Below are 10,225 nucleotides of genomic sequence, written 5' to 3' on the forward strand. Positions count from 1 at the left end.
AAAATCTCGCAGTGACAAACCCAATTTATATATTTGGCTATAGCATAGAAACAGGCATTTATCTCATATCTTTGCCGGATATGAATTCGAATATCACTCTTTCGGCCCATATATAAAGCCCATAGCTGCCACTAGTTTCTCCTCAAAAACTAAAAAACTTTTTGGATTCAAACGCGTTTTAACAATTTGTTTATTATTTTTTTTTTTTCAATAAATTAAATAATATAATTAAATATATATATATAATAATAAATAATATAAATATAAACAAAATGTCGTAAGTGAAAATGCGTGTGTGTGTATGTGTTTCATATATGTGTATAGAGAAACATAGTGAAAGACCAATAAATAATGTGTACACATAAAGAAATAAAGTGAAAGATCGAGCAACCAATCTTATAAATATTCCTTCTTGATCTTGTTTAATTTTGAATAACAAAAGAAAATTTCTATTCCATAGACTTATTTACACCTAACTAATCCTAAGCGCATTCAAATATTTGTGTTTATCGTTTATTCATTTGTTCCATAAAAGTTTCAATCTATTATTATTATATATAGCTGGTTCCATATGTTAAAACTCTCATGTTATATAGATGTGATTCCATATCGTTATATAATATATAATATCTCATGCATCCAATGTGTTGTATTTATTAATACACATCACACATAGGAGAAGATTGTCATCATAACACATTATAGATTATTAGAGTGATTACCTATGTACATATGTATCATGCAGATAGTATCCAAACTCTGTTATATCATATATCATATATCATATATCATATCGTATATATATATATATATACATAATATTACTATTTATGCGTTATAAAAGTTAGCTACTTGTTACATATTCCCGAACTGTTTACTTCTGATACCATATCGTGTCATATATAGTAACATATGATTACATCATATAAGTAGTTAGTAATATATCCACATCCACATCATACAGCTAAAATCAAATAATTTGTAACTAGGTATAAAAAGTAGGAGATCGTATATTCCATCTCAAATGTATATCGCATCTTAACATATATGAGTACCTATCTCATCATGTAGTAGTCCAATCTATGGGATTTCATACTTTCAATCTTTCATGAACATATCGTATATAATTACGATATATCATATCAGATCACCGTGCTGTGTGCCATATCATACATATGTATCACGTAATTCGCCCTATTTCTTCTATATCTTGGATACGCATAACTCAATTCTAAATTCTGGTTTGCCATTCGCTCAGGGATTGCTGCAGGAAATATGCCGTCGTTTGGATACTGCTGGTGCTAACGATTGTGGGCCTCACGGTGGGCTTGATCTTTGGGCTGAACAACGAGACGGAGCGACGTCGTATTGGTGCCGTTGCCTCCAATGGCGTTGGCTGTGCCGAGATCGGTGGCACCGTATTGGACGAGGGTGGCTCGGCGGCCGATGCAGCCATTGCCACAATGTTGTGCGAGGGCGTTGTGCTGCCGCACAGTATGGGCTTGGGTGGCGGCTTCGTAGCCACCATTTACACCAAGGAAACCGGCCACATGGAGGTGTTGATTGCAAGTGAAACGGCGCCAGCGGCAGCCACGGAAGCTATGTTCGTTGGCCCGGAGAATATCACCGGGGCAATAACGAGTGGTGTGCCCAGCGCGGTCTACGGTTACTGGAAACTGCATCAAAAATATGGCAAGATACCCTGGGAACGTCTCTTTGAACCGACCATAGAGTTGTGTCGACGTGGTATTTCGGTCTCACGCCATTTGGCTAGCGCTTTGGCCAACAATGAGGAGCATATTCGCAATGAGATCTCCATGTCAGAGATCTTTATTAATCCGGCTACTAATGATCCATATAAGGAGGGCGAGATCATGTATCGACATGATTTGGCAAATACGCTGGAAATTGTTGCCATGGAAGGAGCAGAGGTTATTTATCGCGGTGGTCGTATTGGCCGCATGCTCACCGAGGATATAAAGGCCACGGGTGGCATTATTACTGAACAGGATTTAAAAGATTATGAGTGAGTGCAATTATAATTTTGTATTCATTTAGATAAATCGACAAACGAAAACACACTTCCAACGACTAACGCCTGTTAACTAACGTTTAACAACACTATTGCTTTGCTCCGAGAACTTATCGATGTTTGCCATTTGAATTTGTGCTGAAGCGATGTCAGTTTTCCGCGTCATTTGGAATTGCTGTCAAAGAACTGTTATTAAATAATTATGTTATTAATTCACGTATTCATATTTTATAATTAACTGTGCGCCCTAAATGATATTTGTAAACGAAAATAACATTTTCAATTTCAATACGTTGCTGCAATAATTAATCGATAAGCTTCAGTCAGCTTAATATTGCGGTGCTGCCAGACATAGTTTTAAATTTGCAGTTATTTGCTGCGCGGTCATTTGTTATTCAATTCAACTAATTAATACATATTTCCTTTCCACTATAGTGTGCGCTGGGAGAAACCTATACGTGCTCGCCTCAACAATGGGCATACGCTGTATACGTCGCCGTTGCCCAGCAGTGGAGCCGTATTAGCCTTCATCTTGAACGTCATGGAAACAATGTATGTGAGCAGCAGAGACAAGTATTGGCATCGCTTGATTGAGACGTATAAGCATGCGTTTGGGTATCGTACTCGATTGGGTGACATTCACTTTGAGCCCTCGGTGCGGAAGATCTATAAGGATCTAATCGATCCGGAATTTGCGGCTGAGACTCGCAAGCTCATCTTGGACGATCGAACGTTTGAGGACATGTCCTACTACGGGGCCAAATTCAGCAATGTCGAAGATCATGGCACGGCTCACATTTCGGTGTTGTCGCCCAATGGCGATGCCATCTCGGTGACCAGCACAATCAACGGGCCCTTTGGTGCAAAGGTGCGATCCCGTCAAACGGGCATCATACTGAATAATGAGATGGACAACTTCTCGAAACGGGGCCTAAATAATGCCTTCAATATACCCGCCAGTCCGGCTAACTATCTAAAGCCCGGCAAGCGTCCTATGTCCTCCATCTGCCCCAGCATCGTTCTCGACGATGGCGGCAATGTGGCGCTGGTGGTGGGTGGTGCCGGTGGCTTCAAAATAATCGGCTCAGTGGCACAAGCGATTCTCCACTATTTCGTAATGCGCGAGCCCATCCAGGAGGCGGTCAATAACGGCCGGTTGTACCATCATCTGTTGCCCATGGTGATCGACGCGGAGCCGGATGTGCCCAAACATACCATCAATTACTTGCTCAATCTCGGTCACAAGGTCAACATTCTGCCCAAGGATGCAGCCTTTTCCGCTTTGACAGCCATCGGCTACATGGAAGATGAGCCAGAGCCCGTTTGCGATCATCGGCGCATCGGTAGCGCCGTTGTCGTTGAGCCCACCAATGACAATTGAACCGAGATCTCAGCATAAAGCACACACACCTCTATTGATATATATCTCGTATAGCTATCAACTATCTATTATTAATTACAGTTCAAAATAAATTTTATACCTTTGCTATTTATGCACTCATATATGAAGTCTCAGAGCTCTAGCTTAAATATTCACTTAGTTCCATGGGGTTGATGGAGTTAAGGGTATTACGAGATAAAATCGATCAAGAAATGTTAGCGAATAGCAAGAGGTGCGATAAGAACTGACTGTAAAGTTAGAATGTGCTAGTTCTATAAGTGAGAGAGAGAGAGAGAGAGAGACAGAGACAGAGCCAGAGAGAATGAAAGAGAAAACGAGCCTTTGAGGGGGATATGGAGAGAGAGAGTTAGAGAGAAATGTGTATATAGAAAAAGTAAACTCAAACAGAAAGTTGGATAGATATTATAAGAAACAGCTTTGCAGTCGAGTACAATAAAATCGAGAGTGAGTCAAAGAGAGAGATAGCGTGTGCACCAGAGAACGAGACAGAGAGAGAGGGAGAGATAGAGAGACAGGGAACTAATTAAAAAGAGCATACTACAGATCGAGAAATATACAGAAAACCAACTACAGCAGAGAGAGAGACAGAGCCTATATAGAATTTTTCTCTTTACATCCATTCAACAAGGACCCAAAAATTGAGTACTCTATTAGAAGATCATAAAGTGTATGCATATATGTATATGAAGAGCTTGAATGAAAGACAGAGGTTAAACAATGTATCCAAAAGAGATAAATAAAATTCTGTTTATTTTTTAAATTCATCGTGTATATATATAATATATAGACGATAAATATATAGACTATACACTATATATATATATATATATATGTATTACACGCACTTATATTGTTAACAGAAATCGCAGTAGCAAAATAGGCTTTCCATGATAGCGTGATATCATGATTCGTATATAGGAACAACTTACAGTTAGACATGTTGTAACGGGATTTATAAATGTATCAAAAAAAAAAAAAAAAAACAACACAAATTGAGATATTCAATTGGATTGCAAGTGTACACTAAATTTGAGTTTGGCTTAGCAAAAATATGACATGAATATTTACAGTCTAAATTCCTATTTCCTATCTATCCATTTTGCTATGTTTTTCACTTGTATATACAATTTTGGTCTAACACTTAACTACGGCACCGAATTAAGGTAACTAAGATTAAAATAAACGCAGTATTATTATATAACTCAAGAATTGATTAATTAAATTAAACAAGTTAACAAACTTATGGTTAAACCGACGCCAGTAATGAAACAAAAATAAATTATTAACCCAAGGTGCATCTCGGAGCAACAGTTCCAAGCTGGTCCTGGGATTTCGAAGGCATGTCCAGGCTGGTCATCTGGCGTCGGCAATGTGTTGCGATGTGGCGCCTCCATAGTGGCAGGCACAGTACAGTGTTCTTGAGTTCTTGGTAATTTGAGAGCACGAGTGATTTTTTTGTGTTTCTAGTCGTCGATGCGTGAACAACGCTTTTTGGCCATCTTACGCTTCTTGTGCAAGGCCTCCATACGCATATCTTCCAGATCCTCCTGTAAACCTGTAGCCGAAGAAACAGTTAAATCTGGCACATCTGACATCTGTATATATAATCATCATTGGACTTACCTAATTTCTTACTAATAAACTCCTCACGCTGCACTTGAGCAAAGCTGGACTCCATTTCAGCATCATCGTCGTCCATGTCGCGATAGCGACGCTTATCATAGCCAAATATGTCGCGAATATGCGATGATATATCCTCGTTGCAATCCCCATCATCGATAAAGTCAGCCAAATCTGAATCATATTCCGAATCATCATCATCGTAAATGCGACCTAAATGCGAAAATTATATATTTATCATATGATATTATTATGATATGATATTATTATGCCAAGATCAGAGTTAACAAATTTGACCTGTATTTATATACTTACTCTTATACTAATATTATTTAGTATAAGTAGTATACAATACTTAAACAACAGTTTTGACTGAGAACTTAAAACAAAGGTCAAAACTGGCTTAGGAGCTACGAAAAAAAAAGAAGAATAAGAATAAATATAATTGTTCTATGAATTGTATAAATAAATTGAAGTAGACTTGACAACTTATGGGAGTACTTAGGGGAATTTTCTTTGGATTTATCACATATTAAATATTAATTAAAATATGTTTTCTTAAAGCTTACTTAAATTTAAAAAAAATTTGGGTATATTATTTCAAGAATTTCCACAAATAAATCCTCAACTTGGGTAAATATTGATTACACTTACGTTTGTTTGCTGTTCCCATTGGCTTGCGTCCTGCTGTCGGTGGTGGACGACCGGCTCCAGTGGCTCCTCCCGATCCGATAGGTTTACGTTGGGCGGCGCGCTGCATATCCGCCGGTGGAAATGCACGAGTTTTGGATGCATCACGAACTTTGGATAGGTCACGGTTCTTGGGTTGATCACGACGTGATTCACGAGTTTTGGATACGTCGCGTGGTGGAAATTCGCGAGTTTTGGATACGTCGCGTGGTGGAAATTCACGAGTTTTGGACAAGTTGCGTGGTGGAAATTCACGAGTTTTGGATAAGTCACGAGCTTTGGATAAGTCACGAGTCTTGGATAAGTCACGAGCTTTGGATAGATCACGGCGCGCCACTTCACGGGAACGGGATAGATCACGTGGCGGAAATTCACGTGTCACTCCACTCTTATTGGCAGCAGCATAAGGATTACGAGATTGAACAGTTGCATTGCCCTTGGCAATAGTCAGAGAAGCTGAAGCAGCAGCACCGGATGCTGCAGTACGCTTGGCAGCATTGTTGTTGTTGGTGCCATTTGTTGGCTTTGCATTGGCGCTGGAGCTGCTGGGCCCTGGCTTCTTGAGGATATCACTAGATTGCTTGACTTTGGACTCAGCTGCAGGAGCTGCAGCAGCACCACCAGCACCAGCTGTGGGTGGTTTATTCAGCTTTGGTATGCGTCCATTGAGGGCCATGCGACCTGGCTGATTGGCGACGCCATTCTCTTTGCGCTGCTCCTTGGCCTTGGCTTCCAATTCACGCTGGCGGTCGCGTTGAGCGCGCTGCTCCTTGTACTTCTGACGTTCCTCAAGCTCGCGTTTTTCACGAGCGGAGAGCAGACGCTCCGGCTCCTTCTTCTCCGGAATGGCAATGTTGACCGGCTCATGCTGCTTCTGTTCGGCCAGACGCAGCAACGTCTGAAAGTCCATGGGCGGTGGCTGTGGGGGTCGCTTGACCTTGGCCTTCTTCTGCTCCTCCTCGCGCTTCTTGCTTTCATCTTCACGGCGCTCGGCCTCCGGATCATAGAGTTTCTTGTCCCCAGTATTGTTAGGGCGCACTACCGACGAGTCCCTCTCACGGCGAGGAGTAGCATTGCTGTTGCGTTGGCGTGTATTTGATTTAGCCTCCTCGCGTTCGCGTGTGATGGCCGCCTTGACGCGTTCCTTGGTGCCAGACAGATCGCGCACAGATTGTGGACGGCTGGGCGCAAAGCCCTTATCCTCCTGCACGTCCTTCACCTTCTCAATGTATTTCTGATAAAAGGCGTTGGCTTCTGTCGACACGTAGCCATAATCATCGCCCTCCGGCTGATCAGCACCGTTCAGTGCCGAATTATCACAGTCCTTGGCATCCTCTAGCACCGATTTGTTGGCTGATTTGGTGACTTTCAGCATTTTACGTATTTTGTTTTTTGACTTCTCGTCACGCATGGCCAGCAAATTGTTCAGCTTCTCGCGCTCCTGGCGCTTGCGTTCTATCTCCTCAGCTTCGCGTTTCTTTAGGAATTTTTGTATATTGGTGGACAGCTGTTTGCTTTCCTTGGTTTCCTTTTTAGGTGGAGCGTACTTAGTGCTATAATATTTTCCCTGTTGGTAAAACATAATAAAAATAATAGAAGACCGTTAGCCACTGTTAATGGGTGAGATTATCTGGTCCACCACCCACGAAAAGCAACAGATCTTATTTATCTATATGTTGTTTTGTTATTTTTTTTTCTTTTTTTGGTCATCGATGACCCAATTGTATGATCGAAATGCATATTGTGAATGTAAACATATTGCAACAGTTCGCCGTGGTTGTTGCACCTCGTTATCCATATGTAACCGTGCGTTGTTTACTGTTTACTGGCTGTTATCATTATTAGATGTCTGCATTTTACCCGTATTTGAAGTTTCTAAATTTGTATAGCGAAAGCGTTTATAAACTTACTTCATCTTTAGTGGCTGCATCGTTGTTCTTCTTGGCAAAGTGCAACAGTGCACCGAAATCCATATTGGTTTTGAATTAGAATTAAATTTTCGACTATTTTTTGTTGATTTGCTTTTCAAAAGAATAAAAATCGTTTGAGTTGAAATTCTTTGTTCGAGACGTGTGTCGTTGTCAGCTGAAAACTCTAGAAACACTAAGGGATAGTGATGCTACGAGCGTCGACACTTGATGGCGATGAATCACAACAAGTATTTAACAAGTAGTAGTGCTAAAAATATCGGTGTTCGTTAGTGATGAGCACGTGCTATCGCAAATATGTAAAAATTTACACACATTGCATATACATTGCATGTCAAATCAAATTGATGACGTTGAATATATTAGACCTTAATTTTACCCTTCATGTATCGGTTTTATAACGGAATATTAAGTCGATACACCTTGCACCTGTACAACCGTATCGCTTGCAGACGATAATTTGATCGATAACGATTAATCTAATTATTTTTATTATTTTGATATGAAATGAATTTATTGCTGATGTGTTGAATGCATTTTGTATAAACAAAATAGAATGCATTAACAAATATATTATAAAAAAAAAATGCAAGGCATTAACTCATATATTAGTTGTCTCGTCAGCTCAATCACAGCCTATTTAAATTTTGGCGCTTGCCAGTGTTGGTAAATGTCGAATGTAATCGACATATCTAACTCTTATTTCGTTATTATTGTTTACATCACAACAGCCACAATGAGCGCCTTAAAATTAATGTACAAATTATATGCCAATGCCGGTAGAAGTAGTTTAGCAGGCGCCACACGTTTGCTGCATCCTACACACAGTTCTGTCCAACGTCATTACCATTTGCTGGCCATAACAGCTTTACCAAATAACAAATACACGTGCCTGCAGCGCGCATCCTTCAGCGATCAACTCGAGGCAAAAAATGTAAATATAAAAATATATGGGCAATGCCACTATATACTGATATATATATATGCATCTACTACAGCAAGATGAGCACAATAAGCGCGTGGCCACCAATAGTATACCACTGGCTGAGCTGCAGACCAAGATGCAGCTAATCTATACGTGCAAAGTGTGCCAGACCCGAAATATGGAGACCATATCAAAGGTGGCCTATAATAAAGGTGTCGTTATTGTCACCTGCAAAGGCTGTGCGAATCATCATCTAATTGCCGACAATCTTAACTGGTTCACCGATCTCAATGGCAAACGGAACATTGAGGAAATACTGGCCGAGAAAGGAGAATACGTTACAAAAATTGTCAGTGATAGACACGAATATTTGCCAAATAATTAACGAAAAGAAAAGAGATGTAAATTCAGTTTAGCTGTAGACGTAAGCAACTTTATTGAGCAGGTCCGTGAGCTGCGCGAGCACCGGCGACGGCAGCGACTTTAACTGCCCATAGAATTGACTGCGACACGGCGATTTGGGTTTGAGCAGTAAATGTGTCAAATAGAGCATCTCATCCAGTGGTAGTTCCATGGTGGAGCACTGCATATCATCCAGCTGTAGATGTTGCAGCACTCGCTGATGCTGCCAATAGTCTTGCAAATAGCTGCCCAACGCGCCAGCGAAGCGCACGTGCATGAGCCAGCAGTAGAGCCGAGAGAGATTGCCAGAGCCGCTGTCGCTGGCAACGAAATTGTAAATGTTGTGTACAAAACAAACGCTGGCCGAGCATGCTGTGCCGCCCTCGTTCAGCATATCACAGATCATCTGCCGTAACATATAGCAGCGCGTGTATAGCAGACTCTCTTGTGGCTCACGGAATAGTTGCAGCCAGAGATCACAGTTTCGGATGAGCTGCATGGAACGGGCGAGTGCTATTTTAATGTCCTGCATTGTGCTTAGGCGGCAGATGCGTCGCACCAACTGCCGCATTTGCAGCGTGTGGACATTTAGTTCCATTGCTGTCGCAGCGTCCAACGTCGTATTGTTAGCTCTGTTCCTGGCTATGGCTGACCAATCCATATCTTTGATTATAGACCACTCCGGCTGCAGTTCCGCATATGCCTTGTGCATTTGATATAACAGTGGCGCGTGTATGTGGCCATTGCGCGTACCGTTGATAATGTTGGCGCATAGCTCCTGGATGTACTGTTTACGATCTGTTTCAATGATATTGTAGAACTGTCGTATGCTCGCATGCGCTTGAATGCATTGCATAAGCACAGCCTCTACCAGTTTGTCACCATGCTGGGCGTGGCATTCAAATAGATATAATGTCGCCTTAAACATGCACTCGATGTCCGTGTGGCTGAGCTCAAGATGTTTTGGCTGTCCCACTTGCATTTGCTCTTGGCAATCGAGTAGCCAAAGAATCAGCTTGACGGAATGCTGTGCAGCTTGATCTAACGTTAAGTCACTGTCCACAGTCAACTCATTTCGGATATACGCATCCATTGTTATACATTTCCTTTTCAAATGGTATTTACATTAAATTCTTAATTTCTGCAGATTCTGTTAACAGTCTTTAGTTATCGATATCGTTTTGATCCTATTTAACAGTTCTGTTAACCCGATTATTACTCACAGT

General features: G+C 41.1%; 4 protein-coding genes across 6 annotated transcripts; 2 read left to right on the forward strand and 2 right to left on the reverse strand.

Annotated features, from left to right (window-relative positions):
- Nucleotides 1-231: 231 nt before the first annotated feature.
- Nucleotides 232-3,541, forward strand: LOC108656232 (scoloptoxin SSD14). The gene is made up of 3 exons (XM_018108229.3): nt 232-277; nt 1,259-2,026; nt 2,468-3,541. Exons 1-3 carry the CDS (start codon nt 273-275, stop codon nt 3,411-3,413), a joined length of 1,719 nt encoding a protein of 572 aa, XP_017963718.1. The 5' UTR covers nt 232-272; the 3' UTR covers nt 3,414-3,541.
- Nucleotides 3,542-4,146: 605 nt separating this feature from the next.
- On the reverse strand, nt 4,147-7,882 carry LOC108656209 (protein SPT2 homolog). Of its 3 annotated transcripts, none has more exons than XM_089263977.1 (5): nt 7,655-7,882; nt 6,067-7,311; nt 5,703-5,979; nt 5,058-5,267; nt 4,147-4,989 (listed from the first exon to the last, which is right to left on the reverse strand). In XM_089263977.1, the coding sequence occupies exons 1-5, from the start codon at nt 7,715-7,717 to the stop codon at nt 4,898-4,900; spliced, it is 1,887 nt and encodes a 628-aa protein (XP_089120103.1). In that variant the 5' UTR covers nt 7,718-7,882; the 3' UTR covers nt 4,147-4,897. The 3 variants fall into 3 exon arrangements, with proteins under 3 accessions (XP_089120103.1, XP_089120101.1, XP_089120100.1); XM_089263975.1 differs by having other exon boundaries at nt 5,709-6,012; XM_089263974.1 differs by having other exon boundaries at nt 5,703-6,012.
- Nucleotides 7,883-8,325: 443 nt separating this feature from the next.
- Nucleotides 8,326-8,993, forward strand: LOC108656227 (uncharacterized). The gene is made up of 2 exons (XM_018108223.3): nt 8,326-8,606; nt 8,671-8,993. The coding sequence occupies exons 1-2, from the start codon at nt 8,343-8,345 to the stop codon at nt 8,980-8,982; spliced, it is 576 nt and encodes a 191-aa protein (XP_017963712.2). The 5' UTR covers nt 8,326-8,342; the 3' UTR covers nt 8,983-8,993.
- Nucleotides 8,994-9,003: 10 nt separating this feature from the next.
- LOC108656218 (uncharacterized) lies at nt 9,004-10,220 on the reverse strand. Its single transcript, XM_018108214.3, has one exon. It carries the CDS (start codon nt 10,090-10,092, stop codon nt 9,010-9,012), a length of 1,083 nt encoding a protein of 360 aa, XP_017963703.1. The 5' UTR covers nt 10,093-10,220; the 3' UTR covers nt 9,004-9,009.
- Nucleotides 10,221-10,225: the final 5 nt, after the last annotated feature.

Source organism: Drosophila navojoa, chromosome X (genome assembly GCF_054131105.1).
Source record: "Drosophila navojoa isolate 15081-1374.11 chromosome X, UAZ_NAV_1.0, whole genome shotgun sequence".
Lineage (NCBI taxonomy): Eukaryota > Metazoa > Arthropoda > Insecta > Diptera > Drosophilidae > Drosophila > Drosophila navojoa.